The sequence below is a fragment of the Panthera leo genome, chromosome B2, assembly GCF_018350215.1.
Source record: "Panthera leo isolate Ple1 chromosome B2, P.leo_Ple1_pat1.1, whole genome shotgun sequence".
NCBI lineage: Eukaryota > Metazoa > Chordata > Mammalia > Carnivora > Felidae > Panthera > Panthera leo.
The window spans coordinates 85390874-85413023 of record NC_056683.1 but is presented as its reverse complement, the minus strand read 5'-3'; the positions used below and the strand labels follow the sequence as shown (position 1 = coordinate 85413023).

The 22150-nt window shown below is 36.1% G+C and overlaps 1 protein-coding gene across 3 annotated transcripts in view; it reads right to left on the bottom strand.

Annotated features, from left to right (window-relative positions):
* Window positions 1-4416: 4416 nt before the first annotated feature.
* MANEA (mannosidase endo-alpha) overlaps window positions 4417-22150 on the bottom strand; it is a 64678-nt gene continuing 46944 nt past the window's right edge. For all 3 annotated transcript variants that reach the window (XM_042939380.1, XM_042939381.1, XM_042939382.1), the window contains exons 4-5: window positions 6568-6644; window positions 4417-5788 (exon numbers count right to left, since the gene is read on the bottom strand). In XM_042939380.1, coding sequence (XP_042795314.1) covers window positions 5131-5788; window positions 6568-6644 — 735 coding nt within the window. In that variant the 3' untranslated portion in view covers window positions 4417-5130. The remainder of the gene's footprint in view (window positions 5789-6567; window positions 6645-22150) is intronic.

The window sequence follows — 22150 nt, the reverse complement described above, 5'->3', positions numbered from 1 at the left end:
CACATGGACATAGTACCTAATTCTTCATTTTAGGGATGCCTAACTACAAAATGAACACTGACAGAGCTGATTAGCAGCTATTCCTTTTAGGAGTGGTCCACAGTTCCTAGGATTCTCTCTCCAGGGTCTTAGACCTGATGCATTTTATTTATATTACCTGACAGGTTCCTGTAGGTTTTTACACTTTTGACACGAGGTATAATGGCCATTTGAGAAATTTATTTTTCTGAAATTTTTTGCATGGTTGATATACATTAGTTTCAGGTATACAACATAGTGATTCAACAACTCTATGCATTATGCTGTGCTCCCCATAAATGTAGTTACTACCTGTCACATGCAACACTATTATAGTACTATTGACTATATTCCTTATAACTTTTAAATTGTGTTGACAAGGTGAACTTTACCTTGGAGAGGAAAGGAGGTGCTTCTTTTCTGGCAGTAAGAAACATGTAACATTTTATATTAACTACTCAAGCTCAATACCAAATATGTAGTCAACCACGTATGCTAGCACTGTATATGTATATTCTTTTTAAAATCTCATGTTTCATTGTTCAGATTAAAAAAATGTTAATGTTTATTTTTGAGAGAGAGAGCAAGTGGGGGAGGGTCAGAGAGAAAGGGAGAATCCAAAGCAGGCTCCAGGCTCTGAGCTGTCAGCACAGAACCCAATGCAGGGCTCGAACTCATGAACTGTGAGATCATGACCTGAGCCAAAGTTGGACACTTAACTGACTGAGCCACTCAGGCCCCCCCTTTTTGCAGAAAAAAATGTTATGTTTTTCAAAGAGTACACATATTTTAAAAAAAGGAAATATTACCTACACCCTATATAAGAATGACTCAAGTGAAAATAGTGAAATACTATACATTAAAAGAATATTTGGAGATTAAGTCTTTAGCTGAAAATACATAATACTCATGACAAATAAAACAGAATTTGAGCTCAGCTACTTATTCATAAAGTGATTATCATTCAACATTTTTTACAAGATGGCTAAAAAGTCAAGTATTTTCAAGACACATGTACTTTAATTAAAATGAATATAACACCAATTTTCAAGAATTTAGCAGATTTACAGTTAACTTTTTACATGAAACCAAAGATTAGATTGCTCTACTTTAATATTAATGGCTTAATAGTGTGCCACATGGCTAATGAATCTAAGTAAAAAACAATATATAGAATGGCAGTCTTCAAAATAAACTTACTACATACAAAAAAGTTCTGGTACACTACATTTAGATGACTGTTTAAACATATAAACTTCTAAACTTTATTGCATTTATTACAATTGAATTTCTTCTAAATTTTTTTGTATTTTCAAAATCAGGGTAAAGATTGCATTACATTAGATATTATCAAAAGAGTGAGTGTCTTCATAATGGCTTTTATAAAACTGATTCAAACATACTTTTATGCATGAATATAATTGTAATGTATTTTAAATGTGATTGAATAGCTAAAGAGTGTCACTTTATGTTGTTTACAATCTTTTCTTGGATTTTTAACCAATTCTTTCAAGTCAAAAACACAAAGCATGAGGATACAATCATATACCATAAGTTGAATTGTATATAGAATTATAGTACACTATTGTTTTATGTCATGAGATATTTATTTCATGGGTATTTTCTGAAAGTCTCTTTATGGTTAAATTCATGGTTAAATTTTTTTACAATTTAATATATAAGATGCTTTTAAATGGGATCTAGAACACTAAGAATAAAAAGTGCTACTCTTAATTTCAGTAAATTTTAGATGTATGATCATTTGCTTACTAGTTTTTAAATTCTTTTGATATCCTAAATTATGTAAAACCAACAAAAACTAATTGCATTGAAAAATGTTCCTCTCTCCACAGATAATTGAAATGTAACAGCACTACTACTAAGTTCTTTAGACTAAGGATAAGTGAGTATTTGTAATTAAGCCAATGTAGTACCTGAATTCTCAATGATAATTTTACAGTAAGCATACAATAACATTTAGACTTTACGTGGACATGTAACAAAGTCAGTATAAAATTCAATTTGGAGTTTATTTTTAAACAGAGAACATGTGAGCCAAAAAAACGTTTCTGCCTGTGGCTAGGTCCATTTTTCATTTTGAACTTGTAGATATTTATGAAAGTAACTGGACTTTTTCTGGTAATAAATAAAGTATTGCTTCTACACTATGGGACATGAGGGTGTTTGACCTTAATCCAAAATTTAGATAGTTTTAAGAGCTGTTTCTGTAGGGACTATAGAGTTCACACATGTCATCGTGTTTAAACTAACTGATTAGTTTGAAAAAGTGCATGGTTATAAACTTGGTAGACTTTCTGGTAGCTTGCTAGGGTAAGACCAATTTCATAAGAGTTAGAACATGAGTATGCCTAAAGAATAAAAAAAATAAAACATCTCCCAAATAAAAAAAACATGTTTAGCAAATTTACATTTAAATGTATATGCAGTTAAAGATAGACTTTGTGAGTGTTGCATATTTCAAACAGAAAATAAAGAGTGCTGAATGAATACTACTTTCATCTGTTAATCATCAGAAACTAAATATTTCATTAAGTAGAAACATTTTTATATATATTATTTCATGTACGCTTTTATTAAATGAAAGTTAATATAACAAAATAGTTTTTTTAATTTCAAAACAAAAAAGTTAACGTACAACTTAAACACTAATAACAGCAGTTTTTGACAATATTAGTCCTTAAGGGGACAATAAAACAAAGATTTTCTATACAGTCAAAACAGACTGATTAAACCATAAAAGAATTATGATTCATGCATTGCATATATTACACTGTTTATTGAATTTACACCTATATAGTTTAGGCAATCAGTTCTTTGCTCTCATTTACTTGTGATTATAATGATATAAACTATGTTGTAAGTAAAATGATGAAGGCAGCTGTAATGAATACCTGAGGAAGGGTTTTGAGAGCATTCTTGAGAATTATTGGAGATGATTCCTCCTAATAATTTTTTTTAACAGGTGAAAAGACACACGATGTTCATATAAATTCTTAAACCATTATATCAGATTCCAAACATTGTTCCCTTGAGAATAACTTTCTGCACTGAAGACAGAATCTGTTTTATCTTACTTTGAAGTCTGATTGTTACTGGCTGGATGGGGTCAAGTTCAGAGGTAAAGCATGCTGTTGATTATCTAGGTCTGCAATGAGAGCAAAATAGGAAGTGATGGTATTTGTGTTGAGGATTTGCTGACCTTGTTTTTATCCACTTTCCCTTAATCAGAACCATTTCACAAAACTTTTCTGTCACAGTAGGTTCAAATATATAGTACAAGCAATGTCAAAAACTCCTCTGTAGTATTCTTCAAAATTTAATACAGTGTGATTATTAGGCATGATGTATTTAGAATTCATCCCTAGGATAGCATACAGTGGCTAACTGGATAGAAGAAAAAAAAATCCACAGGTTCTATCTGTATGAGTGGTCCTATGAAGATGCTTGCTTACATCATTATAGTGATTTATTCTTGTCATTTTTTGAGAAAGTGGATTACTATTATTGTACTAATTTGCCATCGTCTGATCATTCTGAGAAATGGCAAATTAAGTTATAAGTTTAACACTAATCTTGCCTCTTTTCAAAGAAATTTTACTTCAAAATCACCGATTGAAAATAAATTTCATCACCTGATGGACTATTTTATGATAAATTGTTAATTTATTGTTAATTCTACTGTTAATTCTACTGTTGTTAATTTATTTCTGTATGAGTATCTCTAAACCCTGAAGATTTATATGTATTTTTGATTACACTGCCCAATTGCTTCTCTTTAATAAATAATATTCATGTAAGCATATATTTTTGTACTATATTTCTAATTACAAATATTAACTATAAGAACTGGAGAATGACATACTCTATTATTAAAGAGATTCATTGTTAGGGAGCCTGGGTGGCTCAGTCGGTTAAGTGTTCGACTTTGGCTCAGGTCATGATCTCATGGTTTGTGAGTTTGAGCCCTGTGTCAGGCTCTGTGCCAATAGCTCAGAGCCTGGAGCCTGCTTCAGATTCTGTAGTCTCCTCCTCTCTCTGCCCCTCCCCTGCTCGTGCTCTCTCAATAATAAATAAACATTAAAAAAAAAATAAAGATTCATCATTAGCATACAGGTAGATTAATTTGTCACAATATGACAAACAACTGATCACAAGCATTAAACGTGATAGGTACCATGAATGTATGATGTTTTTACACATGGGGATGTTATTACATACAATAAAGTATTTTAAATGAGATTATTTCAATCATTAAATTGGTACAAGTAAAATGTAGGAATGGATTTAAGATATAAAAATATTTTCACTTCCTTAAAATGCTAAGTAAATTTTCTCTATTTTGGTAAAAATAGCTAAAAACAAGAAGGAAATCCGATGACAGGTAAGAAAGAAAAAAAATTGATACTAACAGTTGGTATCTGATTAACATTGAATTTTAAAAACATGAATAACAATTGTGAACTATGTTTTCTTAATAACTGATAAGCAATTGTTAACTTTTATGAAACAACTTTCCACAGCTTCTGAAATCTGTAATTCATCGATGTGAAGCAGACACATTAGACGGACAAAACACCAAGCGTGCTATGGTTTATCAAAGTTCCTCAAAGGATGATGCAAGCCTTCCTCACACAATAGGATTCACAGTAAGACTGATGTTATGATTACATTCCCTTAAGTATTTTTAGTGGAGATTTTAGTGTTCAAACTCTGGATGACGGAATCACTGAAAAAATTCTACATGAAACATGTACACTATTGTTTAAGCCTTATTTTCCTCAGTAGACATACCAAATATGCACACAATCTATTTCTTTGGGCCCAGAATACAAGTTTGATGTAACTGTGCACTAATTATGTAACATGAGCATTTACTGTGAAATGAAAGTATCAAAGTAGGATTTTAACTGCAAATTCAGAACATTGTGCACTTTTCTCATTTTCTCAGTGCAGCATTGTGAAGGGTGGCAATGATGACATTACCATTTTTAAAAAAGAACAAATTCTTTTTATTAAGTGTATCAGTGTATACTGATTGACAGTTATTCCTAAAACAAAAAATATTTATTGATTTCTAGAATTATAAATGCATTAAGAAAGAGGCAGCTCATGATCGAATGCATAAGCAGCTCTTTCCTTACTGTATTTTTCAGACCACTTGCGAGTTAGTTCTAGATAAAGACTTGGTTTATGAGGCCGGTAATCTAGGTATACCGTATTACTGGTTCTTTTGGGAACAGCTTTTTCAATCTGAGTTCCTTCGTGCCACTCATTAAAAGAGGTGATGGAAATTACACTGGGGTGGGCATGGAGTGCGGCACCCAGGGCAGTTTCATAGTACTTCCCGCTGATTCGGTTCCGAGTATTTTGAGCGTTCCACGGACGGATGCTGGTGTCTATGTATCCTGGGCCCACACTTGGGATAAACAGTAGGTTGAACTGATCACAAAAAAATTTTAGCCCTGCCCAGTTTTCATAGGATGAGCCATAAGTAAAGCCGTTTGTGGCAAAATATGTGTAAATTCCATCAAAACCACCTTGTAGAATATCATACCTATGTTTGCTTTCTACTAGAAGTGCAATGAACAGTCCATCATAAGGAGAATTGCGAATGCTTTGAGACCCTGTGGTGGTTAACAGATTGGCCCATTTTTCAGGCTTTGTGATATAGGAATCATAGATATAAAACATAGGAAGGGCATTGCCAGTCTTAGTCTTGTACCTATAAAAGGCTGGATGATTTCCATACCTAAAATACAAAAATATGTAAAAATGAAATTAATATCTGCAACTCACTTCCCATAGACCATAACTGTTTCTATATTGAAAATGAAGGTAATGCATGCATTTTAATAAGCACATTGTTCACTTTGAGGGGGATCAGTTGTATTATGGGTAATGATTAAAAAAGTATTTTCAATTTTGCAGATTAGAAAAATGAGATACTGGATACATCAAGACATTACCTAACAACAAATTAATGATCTTATATTGAGGTTTACAAATAATGACCAATACCATAAAAAGCCCATTTTCTATATGAATATGTCAACTGTTTCCTACTAGTAATCAATGTCTCCCTGTTGCTGACGAGTTTCTTTTTAAGAGTATATAGTATCTGTCACAGTTCTCATCAGTAAAATCCTTGAACAAAATTAATAAATGTTTCCTTATAATCAGATTAAATATAAATATTAGATGTGAGTCCACTGATAGAGAAGCAGTTGTTTCATAATTAGACAAAACTCAATATTTGTGGTTTAATAACATCAATTTAAAATATTTTATATCATTTATATGATATGAGAAATCATAAACAGCTTAATAAACACAAACAGTAAAGTGAACAATCTATTTACACACAAAGTGAATTATAAGGAATTTCATAAATATTCCTCAAAATGATTAGTTTTAATGTATCAGATCATAACTCATTCAAATCTCTCAAATACATTTAAATTTACTCTTCTTATAACTGTAATTATCACTGGCTCATAAAAAATAATTATAAACACAGAAGAAACTCACTTGTCTATAATATATTTGACATTTTTGTACATGTTTTGATCATCCCGATTGCTATATGGCTCGATGTGAAAAGTGACCTAAAACAAAAAATTAGAGAAATTATTTATAATGTAAAAAAGGTTATTAAAATGTGGAATATACTTTCATTAATTTAAGAGAACGTTTATGTTCAATAAGTAGTCAACAGAGAATTCTAAGGGAGAAAGCTCTTAGTCAATGTTGTTACTGTGAAATAATATGCTCAACAGTTTATATTTTTTACCTCCATTCTCATGACTCTCTAAAGTAGTTACTAAGTGAGTCAGACACTTGGAGTCAAAATGGGCAATCTGAATTCAGAACCCAAATGTTCGACCACCATCCAATACGTCTTCCTATATTTCTTATAAAGAATAGGGATATATTCTACATCCAGACATAGGTTTCTTTAAAAGAACATGGTCCAGAAAAATCTGGATGGATTCTGTTCCCAGGTATGACCAACTAAGTTTACATTTAAATGGAGTCAATAGCAAATATCTTTTTTTTTTAAAGTTTATTTATTTTGAGAGACAGAGTGGGGGAGGGAGAGAGAGAGAGAATCCCAGGCAGTCTCCACGCCGTCAGTGCAGAGCCCCACAAGGGTGTCAAACTCATAAACCATGAGATCATGACTTGAGCAGAGATCAAGGGTCAGATGCTTAAGCGACTGAGTCACCCAAGCATCCTAATAGCAGGTATCTTTAAATGACAAAATCTTCTATCATTAAAACAATATTTCACAAAATAATCTACATATGTGTACTATTACTCAAAGGATTTATTCCAAAATTACTGAAAAAATAATATGTGCTAGTACTATGAATGCTTGTTGATAATGGTTTATAGATAGATCTCAACCATAATTGTAGAAAGCAGTAACCAAAAGTATTTTTTAAATACTGTGCACAGAACAATCATTTTGTAAACTGAAAAACACTACTTATATACAAATTTAAAAAAACTAATTATGGCTAGCAAAACCATTTTGAATGCTACTTCCAACTAGTACTTAAGATGTGAGTATCAAATAATGTGAAAATTTTCACTTTCATTACTAATTTTACTGACTTATCAGTAGTCATTAAACATCTTTATGACAATCGAATAACATCAAAATGTTTATCTTAACTTTAGGGTTTGGTCTCTATGAAGCATGCATGTAATTAGAAACTTCTAGGGGGTGTCTGGGTGGGTTGGCCAGTTGAGCCTCCAACTCTTGATTTTGGCTCAGGCTATGATCCCAGGGTGATGGGGTCAAGCCACACATTGGGCTCCATGCTGAGTGAGCATGGGGTCTGCTTGAGCTTCTCGCTCTCTCTGTAAAAATAAAAATAAATTTCTATGCTACTGCAATATAAAGTGCCTTTGTTTTCAATTACCCAATTAAAGTAAAATGAATTTTACATAAATCAGTGCTAACAGTTGTCACAGAAGTTTAAAATCAGATAGCATTTAATGAAAATATTCCCTACATTGTATAATATTATCGAGACTTCATTTTATTAATAGGAAGTTTTATCATTAAGATCAAATTCGATTCTGTGTGTTGTAAGTATTGCTAGGATAGTCATAGTTTTCAGTAGCTCTGGTATTTGCTTTTTAACTTCAATGAAAGCAGATTGGTAAGGATATAGGTATTCTCATGTAATGTTACCTTGGGTAATTCTCCCTTTAGATGGAATGTTGTATTTTCTAAGTTTTCATTTTGTAAATAAAGGGTACCATATTAAGCAAACAGCTTATGTCAAATACAAATGACATCCTTCCTTCTTTTGTAAAGTATAGCTCAATATGTTTACAGTAATTAAAAAAGCCATTGATAAATATATATTTTCATTTTCCCTCATATATTTCAAACTTTTTAATTATAATATCACTTTGTAGGTTTAATGATGTAACCTAGTTACTATTTCTCATTCAATGGGAAAATCCTATTAGACCAATGCTAAAGTAACCTTATAAATGATAGAACACTATAAATAAAATCAAATGCAATGCTTTAGATTATGGAGTAAGAATCATGAATGTTTCTTCATTTCAGGCTTCTACTTCTGACCTCTCCAGCTCTTCTCCACCCTGCAGCCAAAGTGAACATCTGACAGTCCTGGTGAGGTCAGCAACATGCTGGCATAAAATGTTTCTCCTACTTATCCCCCTTTTTAATCAAAAGATTTGACATTCATACATAAACCAAAGCACCCTTGTGGGTGTTTTCAGACCTATCACCTTACTCCAAAGAACCTGGCAGGAGTCTCACCCACCAGTGCAGCCAGTAAGAGACAAACCAACCTCTGCAAGAGCTGGGGGAACCAGAGAAGGTAGCTAAACTGCCTAGACCCCTCTTGCCACTATGGGACAAAAATTGGGTGAGTGCAGATCTGAACAAGCACTTACACATCAGAGAGAGAACATGCTCCTGAGTCTAGACTTCCCTAAGGCAGACTCTAGCATACTACCCTAAAGGGAAAAATATAGGAGCTTGGTTGCAGAAGAAGCAGTAAGAGAAACTTTCCAGGCTAAGAAAACACTGAAGGGTGCTGATTTATCTGGTGGCAGTGACCTCTCCTGCAAGGGAAAAGAAATCAATGACTGCCTACTTATGGCAACTAGAGAAATCCATTTTCTGCCTCAGCACATGGAGTACTAAGGTGGGAGCTCTATAACTGGAAGTTGGGAGGATACTGGAAAAGAAGCAGGTAAGAATTTCAAATGGTGTGAGAAGGACTGTGCTTAATAAGAAGTACCACTCCTGGGATCATCCTACTGGGTCTGTGGGAGCACCCAGTGCTAAACCCACACCTCCCCTCGAGGTCTGTTAGTTCCTTGTGCAGGATTCTCAAGTGCCACCGTGAGAGTAGTCTCTAGTAGACAGCACAAACTTGAGCTATAGTGCCACCTTCTAGAAAACAAAAGAAACGCTTGTAGTCTGGTAAATTATAAGAACCAGAGAAAACCTAAAAGCTTTAGAAAACTGCCCCAAAGGAGGAACAAGATGACGAGAAGGTTTCTTCAAAAACACAGAGGAAAAATACAGTAACAATACTATAGAACATAATACCCCATCTGAAGACAGTAAGCAGAATTAAGGAGGTATCTTCTACTTCAAATGTGAAAGCACCAATAAATATCTACAAAGGTTATGAAAATTCAAGGAAATAGAGCATTACTAAAAGAAAATTATATTCTTCAGCAATCAAGCTCGCAGGCACAGGGTATTCTGATCTAACCGATAAAGAATTTAAGATAGCTATAATGAAGAAACTCAACAAGTTCTAAGAAAATTCAGAAAGACAATTCGTTGAAGTCAGGAATTAAAAATACAAACAAAATGAGTTTTCTTTTTTTTTTTTTTTTTTTACCAAAGAGAATGAAATTATAGAAACAGAACAAATTCTGGAGCTGATAATTCAATAAAACAGAGAGCATATATAACAAGGCCCATCACATGGAAGAAAGAATAATTGACACGGAGAATAAGAATTTTGAAATAACACAAAAGAGAGAAATTAGAGTTAAAAAAAAGTGAAGAAAGCCTATGTGAGTGGTGATTATCCATAAAGAAGGCAAATATCAGAATAAATCAGGATTTCAGAAGAAGAGATAGAGAAGGGGGCAGAGGTTATAAATAAATTTTTAAAAAGCTGAGAACTTCCCAAACCTGAGGAAAGTTATGTATGTCCAAGTCTACCAACTAATAGATCACCCTTTTATCTCAATACCCAATGACCTTCTATAAGACTAACTTTCACAAATAATAAAGAATATTAAAGACATCCAATTTAAAAAAAAAAAATGTAACTTACGTAGGAATTCCCATTAGGCTATCAGTGTATTTCTCTGCAGAACATCTACTGGCCAGGAGAGAGCATGCGACACATTTGAAGTGTTGAAAGACAAAAAATTGTCAGCCAAGAATATTTAATCTGGCAAAGTTTCCCTTCAGATATGAAGAGGATATAAAGGCTTTCCCAGACCAACGAAATAAAGTTCACCACCACTAAATCTGCCTTGCAAGCAACCTGATAAAGAGTTCTTCAAGCTAAAACGAAGACATGCTAATAAGCCACATAAAAACATTCCAAAGTACACAACACACTAGGTAAAAGTAAAAATATACCTTAGAAAACTGTAACTCTATATTAGGATGGTGTGTCAACTCTTCAACTACAGTATAAAAGTCAGAGGAAAAGCAGGAAAAATAAATACAGCAACAATAAATTGTTAAAGAAAAAATAGGAGGTCAATTGGAACATCAATAATAAGACAAAACCCACAGCAAATTGACAAAGGAGGAAACAGAACATACCACCATGAAAAATAACCAATTTACAAAGGTAGGCAGAAAGAGAGGTAAAAAGAAATAGTGGAAATATAAAAGCTATTAATGGTTAAGGACTTACTAAAAAATCACTCTAAACATAAGTGGTTTGAATTCACCAATCAAAAGGCACTCTGGCTGGCTGGATAAAAACTAAGACCCAAGTATTTGGTACCAACAATGGATACATTTCAGCTTTAAGGATGCATGTAAAACTTGAAGAGATGGAAAAGATACTCCATGCAAGTGGAATTGCAGAACATCAAATTTCAGAATATAAATTCAAAGAGGGCTGAAAAATTAAGCAAAAATCGTTAATTTTTTTATGGCAATGTTTCCATGTGCTGTGGCAATGATGCTGTATTTTAAAAGTATTTTTGTCTTTCTTCTGGTAATACTTTCCCCTAAAATATCAACAGATATAATTTATTGTACTTATGCTAATTATGGTTAACTTTCCTCCTTACAAAATTGTGTCTCTGTGAGTGTTAAATATTTTTGTTTCCTTGTAGTTTTACTTGATAATTTATTTGATATAAATGTTAACTCTAGTAGGGAAAGAAAATAAAAAACGGTTCCAATTCAAGATAGTGACGTCGGAAGAAGATCCTACACTCACCTAACATGGACACACTATATCTATAGGTACATCTATGGAATAATTTCCTCTGGGGGAAAAAAAAAAAACAACCCTAAAACCTGGCAGCATGAGCTCTTCACATCTGGCAAACATGGGAAAAACCGTATCAAAGTGTATAGGAAAGACTGAGACAATCTTAGGATAAACCCACCCCCGATCCATAATCAGAAGGGGATTCAAAAGCTGGAGCTTCTCCCAGAGAAGCAAAGTGTTTGATCCCACATTGGGTATCCCACTTTTAAGACTGCCACCTGACAGAGGAGTCCCCAAAACATCTGGCTTTGAAGACCAACAGGGTTCATACCCACCAGACTGATGGTTCTTAAAAGGTTCATGTGCCGACTCACCTGCCCCAGGGCCCAGCACAGAAACAGTTCTTTGAAAGGTGCCCAGACTTTATGTCAAAGAGACTCATTTGCTAATGTTAAAGCATTGATCTGAGAGGCAGGGGCCTACGGGAATACTCTCTGGGGAAGAAGGCCGGTGGGTGAATTCTTCCTGATCTCTCTCTCTGTTGTGCTCTAGAACACCAGTATCTCCTAAAGGAGAGCTTTTACCCATGTCTGGTATTCCGGTTTTTATGTCTGGTGACCCAGTTTTTGTGTCTGCCACTCAGGAAACACCCCTTGATCACCTGGCTCTCAAGAACAAGGAGCTTATCATCTTAAGGGACCCAGGAACACAACAATCAGAGAGGCAGTTCTTGGCAGACTGGCACTCCCCTGGGAGAGTATTGATAGCAGACTAAAACCCAGTCCCAAATGGAGACAGAGGCCTATGTGCTTGTCCAGGAGCTCTGACCAGAGGGTTTGACCTAAGGCTTCTGATTTGGCACATTTATAGATATCCAGAGAATTGCTCAGTGGATGCAGTATTTACGTTCTCCATCTGCCTTGCTTAAACTTGCCCTTATCTTCAAGAAAGGAACTTAAGTTCTTGGCTGGTGCCTTGATTTGTACAGCTGCTTCCAGGGGACACCTCTACATCACCTGGCTCTGCTGGCCAGTGGAGTTAATGCTCACAAATCCCACAGGACTGCAACCCACAGAAAAATAATTCTTAAACAGATTATCACCTCTTTGGCATAGCAACAGATAACAACTAGGAGCTCAGTCTTTTTGTAAAAGGGGCCTAATAGTTTGTCATTATTGCAATCTGAGAGGCAGGCTTCTAATTAAACACATTTACGGGCTGACTGTAAACCTTTCCTGGGCCCTCAGAGGGCCAGGCACCATCTCTGCTTCTCCCTCTGCTGCACTTCAGAGCATCAGCATCTCTTAGAGGGGGCCTCTTACATGTGTCTGGTGCAGCTGCAAACAAGAGGATAACTCTTAATTACTCTTGAATGCCTGGCTCTGGTAGCAGCAGTGCTGGAGTTCTGGAGTCTCCCAGAAATGCACTAACCAGAGACTTGGTGGCACAGCACACACACAGCAGACTGAAACACAGCCCCATTCTGTCAAAAAAAGGGACTTGCTTGTCCTGGAGCTTCGGCCTTAGGGAAAGATTTCAGGTTTGGCACACATCTGGAGCACACAGAAGTGCTTTCAGAGAATGTAGGCCAGAGGATGTGGTCTTTGCGTTCTCCCTCTGCTTCACAGCTTGTGGAGTCTCCCAGAAAGGAGCTAATAAACTTGTCTGGTGCTACAATTTTCACAACTGCCATGCAGACAACACATCCAGATTGCCTGGCTCTGGTGGGTCTCACGTCTGTGGTCCCACTGGACTGTATTTATTTGTATTCTTTAAAAAGCTACTGCCTGGGGCGCCTGGGTGGCTCAGTCGGTTAAGTGGCTGACTTCAGCTCAGGTCATGATCTCGCCATCCCTGAGTTCAGGCCTTGCATCGGCCCTGTGCTGACAACTCAGAGCCTGGAGCCTGTTTCAGATTCTGTGTCTCCCTCTCTCTGACCCTCCCCCATTCATGCTCTGTCTCTGTCTCAAAAATAAATAAACGTTTAAAAAAATTTTTTTTTTAAAGCTACTGCCTAACTAAGGCTCTGGTTTATCAGCCTGAATCTAGGTGCTGATGGAGGCTCTCCCTTGCTTTGTATAACTATTTGGAATACCCCAACTACAGGGATCTATTAAAAATAAAATACAGGGTGCCTGAGTGGCTCAGTTGGTTGAGCATCCGACTTTGGCTCAGGTCATGACCTCACGGTTTGTTAAGTTTGAATCCCACATTGGGCTTGGGCTCACTGCTGTCAGTGTAGAGCCTGCTTCAGATCATCTGTCCCTCTCTCCCTCTCTCTCTAAAAAATAAACATTAAAAATAATCTTTTGTGTTTGTCTAAGCATCTTAACAGACAGCCAAAAGCTAGGGGGGCAGGGTTGAGTTTTAAGGTTCGGCTCCTATATAAGGCCAACCATTCAAGACGGGGAGAGATGGTTGTTTCATCTAATGCATAGAAACCAACAGAGAGTCAAATAAAATGGAGATAGTAACTTACCTGATAAAGAGCTGAAATTAATAATCTTAAATATGGTCACAAAACTCAGAAGAATGGATAAAAAAGTGAAAACTTCAACAAAGGGATAATATTAGAAAGTACCAAATGAAAGTCAGTGCTAAAGAATTAAATAGCTGAACTGAAAAATACACAAGAGGGATTAAATAGCATGAAACAGAAGAAAGGTTCAGTGAACTCGAACACAGGGCATAGGAACTCACCAACCAGAACAGCAAAAAATAAGTAAGTAAATAAGTAAATAAATTAATTAAAAAGAATGGAAAAATAGTGAACCTAAATTAAGGGATTTTTATAGGATAACATCAAGTAAACATTTGCATGACAGGGGTCCCAGAAGGAGAAGAGAGTGAGAGAAATGGAGATGTAATGTAGAACATAGTGACTACAGTTCCTAATACTGCACTGCATATTTGAAATTTACTAAGAGATTAGACCTTAAAATTTTTATCACAAGAAAATTTTATAATCATGTGTGGTGGTAGATGTTAACTGGACTTAGTGTGGTGATTATTCTACAATATATATAAATATAAAATCTTTACACTGTACACCTGAAACTAATATAATGTTACATGTCAATTATACCCCCTTAAAAAACAAAAGGAAATCAAAGAATGTCTCAACACAAATGAAAATGGAAACACAACACACCCAAACCAACGGAATGCTTCAAAACTAGTTCAGAGACAAGTTTATAGATGATAGATGCACATATTAAAAAATGAAAATGAGAAAGGTCGTATATAAACAGCCTAACTTTATACCTCAAGAAACTGGAAAAAGAACAAATTAAGCTTAAAGTTAGCAGAAGGAAGGAAATAATAAAGATCAAATAATAAAGATCAAAGATCAAATGGAAACCAGAAAAGCAATAGAAAAGAGTAACGAAACTAAGGGCTGTTTTTTTGCGAAGATTAACAAAATTTACAACTCTTAAGTGAGAATGAGAGAGAAGACTCAAAAAAGAAATTACAACAGACACTATGAAAATAAATAGGATAAGAGACTACTATGAACAATTACATGCCAACAAATTAGATAACCTACAAGAACTGGATAATTTCCTAAAGACACAGAAAAAGAAAATCTAAGCACACATAAAGAGATTGAATCAGTTATCAAAAGCTTCCTGATTCATGAAACCCCATGACCAGATGTCTTACTTAACTGGGAATTCTACCAAATATTTAAAGAGTTAATGCTAATACTTTTCACTTTTTTTTCCAAAAAATAGAAGAGCAGGAAACACTTCTAAACTGATTGTATGAGGCCAGCATTACCCTGATGCTAAAGCTAGATAATGATGCTACTACATGGGTAGAAAACTATAGACCTTCTGAAAAGACAGGCACAAGTTCTCAACAAATATTAGCAAACTGAATTCAAGAACTCATTAAAAAAATTATATACCATGACCAAGTAGAAATTATCACTGGGAATCAAGATGATTCAACATACTTAAATCAATGAGATACATCACATTAACAGAATGAAAGATAAAGATCATACGATGATCATCTCAATAGATGCAGAAAAAGCATTTAAAAAAATACAACATCCTTTCATCATAAAACCCTCAACAAATCTGATATAGAAGGATCATACCTAACAATGCTCTAGACTGTGGATCAGGTTCAGGTCTACTCTGTGTGCCTTACCATTCAAGGTCCTAGGCACAAAGAGCACCTGGTGCATGCTGTTCTCATTGAAGAGAAAGGAACACGACCATGGACAATGCTTATGCTCAGACATGGTATACATTATGTTTCTCACATCTCATCAGCCATCAGCCAAAGTAAGCCATGAGGCCAAGCCCAACATCAGTGGGGCAAGAGGTACCCTTACTCTTTTCCACGGAGGGGAAAGGAAACAGGAATATTGGCCAAACAATGACACAAATCTACCAAAACATGTCTCACTCAAGTACTGTTTCACTGCTATGTTCATGAAGATATAGGAGGGCATGGGGCACCTGGGTGGCTCAGTCAGTTAAGTGACTTTAGCTCAGGTCATGACCTCACGGTTCATGAATTTTAACCCTGCATCAGGCTCTGTGCTGACAGCTCAGAGCCTGGAGCCTGCTTTGGATTCTGTGTCTTCCTCTCTCTCTGCCCCTCCCCCTTTCACCTTCCCTCCTTCTCTCTCTAAAATAAATAAACATTAAAGACAATTTAAAAAACTAAAGATCTGAGCTGGATTTTTTTTCTACCCTGTCTTTGCCCTCCTATACCTTTAAAAAAATTTTTTTAATGTTTATTTTTGAAAGAGAGACAGAGCATGAGCGGGGGAGGGGGGGGCAGAGAGAGAGAGAGGAAGACAGAATCCAAAGCAGGCTTCAGGCTCTGAGCTGTCAACACAGAGCTCGATATGGGGTTCAAACATGAACCATGAGGTCATGACCTGAGCTGAAGTCAGAGGCTTAACTGACTGAGCCACCCAGGCACCCCTGATTTTTACAGTTTTTACAAAACCAACCTACTCAGTGACAGTTAAAAGTGATATAGCTCTTATTCCACTGAATACACTGACAAATATATGAGAGAGCAGATATCTCTCTTTGAAAACTCATGATTTATATTTTAGTTTTACTCATTTACTTTGGCCCCCCCTTGAAGAAATTAATCCACATTTCCTAAAGATAATGCAAAACAAGTAACTACAGTGTCAAACATTTTTATTATTCTTGCTTGTTTGACTTAAAACGCACTAACCTAAAATGACTCTTGGTTGAAGTTAATAAAAATTGCAATTACTAAGTACTTAGTGACTAATACTAGTTATACTATTATGTAATGAAAACTAATGAGCTATGACAAAAGCTTAACTATGAGACAAACTCATTTTTGAGCAAACTCTCTTTCCTAAACCAAAAAAAAAAAAAAAAAAAAAAAAGAGAGAATAAAGGAAAAACATTTTCAGCTCAGAAAGTAGCAAGAGAGGAGTAAAATAAACCCAAGCAAAGAATGAGAAAAATATCAATCAAGGTTGAATACAATTAATACATTAAAACTACTGGAATATTTTAGGGATGCCTGGGTGGCTCAGTCAGTTAAGTGACTAACTCTTGATTTCAGCTTGGGTCATGATCTGGTTCTTAGGATTAAACTCCACATAGGACTTTGCACTGATAGTGCAGAGCCTGGATGGGATTCTGTCCCTCTCGCTCTTTCTACTCCTCCCCCACTTATGTGTTCTCTCTCTAAATAAACACTAAAAAAAATTGAATATTTTAAAAATAAAATTGATAAATTGAAGAGCTGCTTTCTTAGGGGTAAGGGACTAATACTAACTCTATACTAATCAAATTGGAGAAAAGGGGAGATTACTTCCTGGGGCTGAAAATTAGCAAGCAAAAAAAGTTTTTACTAATAAACCCATTTATTTTACCCTTAAAGCTTCAGGTGTGGTGACAAATGTGCATTGTGGGCCCCAGTTTATTAGCACAGAACTCAGAGAATTACTCCTCCTTTGTATCATATTGCCTTAAAATTTTAATTTTAGTAAATTACTGTCATTATTTAAGCATTAACTTTTGTTTAAACTAGAAAGCAAAGTATCCATTCTTTATAAGAACAGGATATATTACACTTTATCTATTTACAAAAATATCCTTTCAACAATATTACAGAAATCACACAAAAAATCCAATAAATAAAACCATCTTATGGTTTCATGTCATTTCATGACATCTTATGATGTCATTTTAAAATGAGGAAGATAAGCCAAGAAGATGAAGTAAGTAACATAAAACTCCAGAGCTAAGAACCGCAGTCTCATGGTTCCTGGTCTACTTTTTTAAAGCACTGCATAATTGTTCCCCACATACAAGTCAAAAAACTTGTCCTAAAAAGTTTGTAAAATATTAGACTCTCTGGTTCCAAATTTTTCTGATCAGATATAAAATTTGAGACGCATATTTGCAAACATGATATTCTATTAAAAAACATGAAAGACCACCAAAAAAATTGCTAGAATACATGAACTCAGCAAAGTTGCAAGACATAAAATCAATGTACAGAAATCTCTTGCATTTCTATATGCCAACAACAAAGCAGCAGAAAAAGAAATCAAGAAATCATTCCCATTTGCAATTGCACAAAAAAAAACATAAGATAACTAGGAATAAACCTAACCAAAGAGGTAAAAGATTTATACTCTGAAAACTATAGAAGACTTATGAAAGAAATTAAAGAGGACACAAAGGAATGGAAAAACTTTCTACGCTCATGGATTAGAACATTGTTAAAATGTCTACACTACTCAAAGCAATCTAAACATTTAATACAATCCCTGTCAAAATACCACCAGCATATTTTGCAGAGCTAGAACAAACAATCCTAAAATTTGTATGGAACCACAAAAGACCTTGAATAGCCAAAGCAATCCTGAAAAATAAAAATAAAACTGGAGGCATCATCATTCTGGATTTCTAGCTGTATTACAAATCTGTAGTCCTTGAGACAGTATGGTACTGGCACAAAAACAGACACACAGATCAATGGAACAGAACAGAACCCCCAAAATGGACCCACAACTATATGGTCAACTATACCCAACGGAAAAAAATGGTACTGGGAAAGCTGGATACTAACATGCACAAGAATGAAACAGGACTACTTTCTTACACAATACACAAAAATAAATTCAAATGGATGAAAGACTTAAATGTGAGACAGGAAACAATCAAAATCCTCAAGGAAAACCCAGACAGGAACCTCTTTGACCTCCACTGCAACAAATTCTTACTGGACACGTTGCTGAAGGCAAGGGAAACAAAAGCAAACATGAACTATGGACACTTCATCAAGATAAAAAGCTTCTGCACAGTGAGGGAAACAATCAACAAAACTAAAAGGCAGGCTACAAAATGGGAGAAAAGAGGGGAAGGGCCGACATGGTAGGGAAACAGGGGGATCCGAAGTTCCCTTATCTCACAAACAAACCAGTGCTGAAGCTAAAGGACTTTGAACTCTGAGAGTCTGGGAGGAAAAGAGACAGTTGTGCTTCCAGGCACCCACTGGGACAATCTGATGGGCCATAGGTGCATGACTGCAAATCCGGAGAGAGAAAACGAAGGAGGGGAGGGATCCCCTTCTGCGGAGAGACAAAGGGAAGAGCAAGAGTGGCTGAGGAAGCTTAGGGCTGTATCTGGACAAGAAAAAAACAAAACAAAACAAAACAAAACAAAACAAAAACATGGATCAGGAAGGAGAAAGAGCCAATCTCTAACTGAGAGGCTTTCTCCAGACAGGGGACTGGGGCTGGCTGCCCATATGGTGCACCTGGGGAAGAGGGGAGCCAGCCCCAGGCTCAGTGGCTAGGTCAGGGGTGCAGTCCTCAGTAGGAGAAAGCAATCCTCTCCCTGGAGTGCTGTGGGACAGGGCAGGTCCCCCTGCACCCGCAGCTGGGGACCACATATTGGGTGGCACACAGCTGTGCTTCCCCAGTAACAGGGCACACGGACAGGAGTTTGAATCCCAGCCAAGCACTGGGGCTTGGGAGTCAGTGGAGCAGGACAAACTGACTCGTTTTTGCCTGTGGCACTGTGAGGACGGCTCGAACAAAGTGGTTTGGCTCACTGGGTCCATGGAGGAGAGACAGGGGTGTCACTATTTTTCTCCCCATCACCAACAAGGGGGGACTTCAGCAAAGGGCCAGTGGGGCCCACAGAGGAGGCGGGACCCGCCTACACCAAACCACACCCCTCTGCGCCTGCTAACTGCATATCTACTGGAGCAGGATTGATACTGATGAACCAGACGGCCTCTTCTCCAGACCAGCGCTGTTGCATTGCCTGATTTAATTCTCGGACATTTATTATATAGATATATTCTTCCTTCCTTTTCTCCTTCTTATCTCTTCCCTCCTCTACTCTGGTTACTCTAAATATGTCTTTAAACAAACCAAAACCAATCTATTCTCTTGATACATGTTCTATACCTCCTTCTTTATTCTCCTTTCTCTCTCTCTGGATTAAACCATATAGTTTCTCTGTCTGGGTAACTATTTTCTTTTTCCTTTTCCAAGTGTTGTCTTTATTTTCCTTTTTCTCTCTCTCTGGATTAAGCCATATAGTTTCTCTGGTCAATTCTTATTCTTTCTTTTTCCCTACCCCTGTCATTTCTCTTTGTATGGGATAAGGCCTCTTCCATCAGCACCACCTCCACCCTGTTTACTAGTAGCTGGTGTTTCTGGTTTTTTGTTTTTGGGTTGTGTGTTCAAGTGTTTTTGTTTTCTGTTTGTTTTTGTTTGTTTTCCTTTCCAGGGCTACTTCAAGGAACAAATCAAAGCACATCTAGTGAAGGGTTCAAAATATCACTAAGAGCAGGGAGACAAAGTAGCCAAACTCACAACAATAGAGAGCAAGTAGCACTCTCCAAAAAAACACCTCCTATAGGGCCAGGCCCTGGACAATGTATGACCCCCCTTTAATATAGCAGTGCTTGCAGGTACAGGACACATACAAAGGTTAAAACACATAAGGGACAGAAAACTAGTCAAAATGACAAAATGGAAGAATTCTCCTCAAAAGAAATTCCAGGAAGAAATGACAGCTAAAGAATTGCTCAAAACAGATATAAACAATATGACTGAACAAGAATTTAGAATAATAGTCATAAGATTAATTGCTGGTACTTGAAAAAAACATAGAAGACAGCAGAGATCAAAAAAATAGTCATGATGTATTAAAAAAAATCTGTAATGAGGTGCAAAATAAACTAGAGACGGCAAAAACCAGAATTGAAGAGGCAGAGGGGAGAACAGTAAAATTATGGAAAAAGATGAAGCTGAGAAAAAGATGAAAAAAATTCTGGATCACAAGGGGAGAATTAGAGAACTAAGTGACTCAATGAAACAGAACAACATCCATATCGCAGGAGTTCCAGAAGAAGAAGAAGAAGAAGAAGAGAGAGAGAAGGGGGCCTAAGATGTGCTTAAACAAATCATAGCTGAGAACTTCCCCAATCTGGGGAAGCAAACAGATGTTGAAATCCAGGAGGCACAGAGAACTCCCTTCAGACGTAATTTGAATTGATCTTTTTTTGCAAGACATATCAGAGTGAAACTGGCAAAATACAAAGATAAAGAGAGAACTCTGAAAGCAGCTGGGGATAAATGGGCCTTAACCTGTAAGGATAGACAGACACATAAGGGTAGTAGCAGATCTATCTACTGAAAATTGACAGAAAGGAGTGGCAGGAAATTTTCAAAGTGATGAATAAGAAAAATATGCAGCCAAGAATCCTTTATCCAGCAAGCCTGTCATTCAGAATAGAAGGACAGATAAAGGTTTTCCCAAACAAACAAAAACTGAAGGAATTCATCAGGACTAAACCAGCCATACAAGAGATCCTAAGGGGGACTCTGTGAGTACTGCAAAGGACCACAGACACCACTACAAGCATGAAACCTACAGATAACATGATGACTCTAAACGCATATTTTTCATTAATAACACTGAATGTAAATGGACTAAATGCTCCAATCAAAAGACATAGGGTATCAGAATGCATAAAAAAACAAGACCCATTCTATTCTCTGTCTATAAGAGACTCATTTTAGACCTGAGGGCACCTTCAGATTGAAAGTGAGGTGATGTAGAACTATCAAGAAAGCTGGAGTAGCCAAACTTATATCAGACAAACTGGACTTTAAATTGAAGGCTGTAACAAGAGATGAAGAAAGGCACAGTCTATCCATCAAGAAGAGCTAACAATTAGAAATGTTTATGCACCGAATTCAGTAACACTCAAATATATAAAACAATGAATCACAAACCTAAGCAATCTTATTGGTAATAATGTGGGAACGTGGTAATTGCAGGGGACTTTAATACTCCATTTACAACAATGGACAGATCATCTAGACAGAAAATCAATAAGAAACCATGGTCGTGAATGATACACTGGAGCAGATGGACTTGACAGATAAATTTAGAACTTTTCATCCAAAAGCAGCAGAATAAACATTCTTCTTGAGTGCACATGGAACATTCTCCAAGATAGATCACATACTGGTTCACAAAACAGCCCTCAATAAATACAAAAGAACTGATATCATACCATGCACTTTCAGATCACAATGCTATGAAACCTGAAATCAACCACGGGAAAAAGTTTGGAAAACCTCC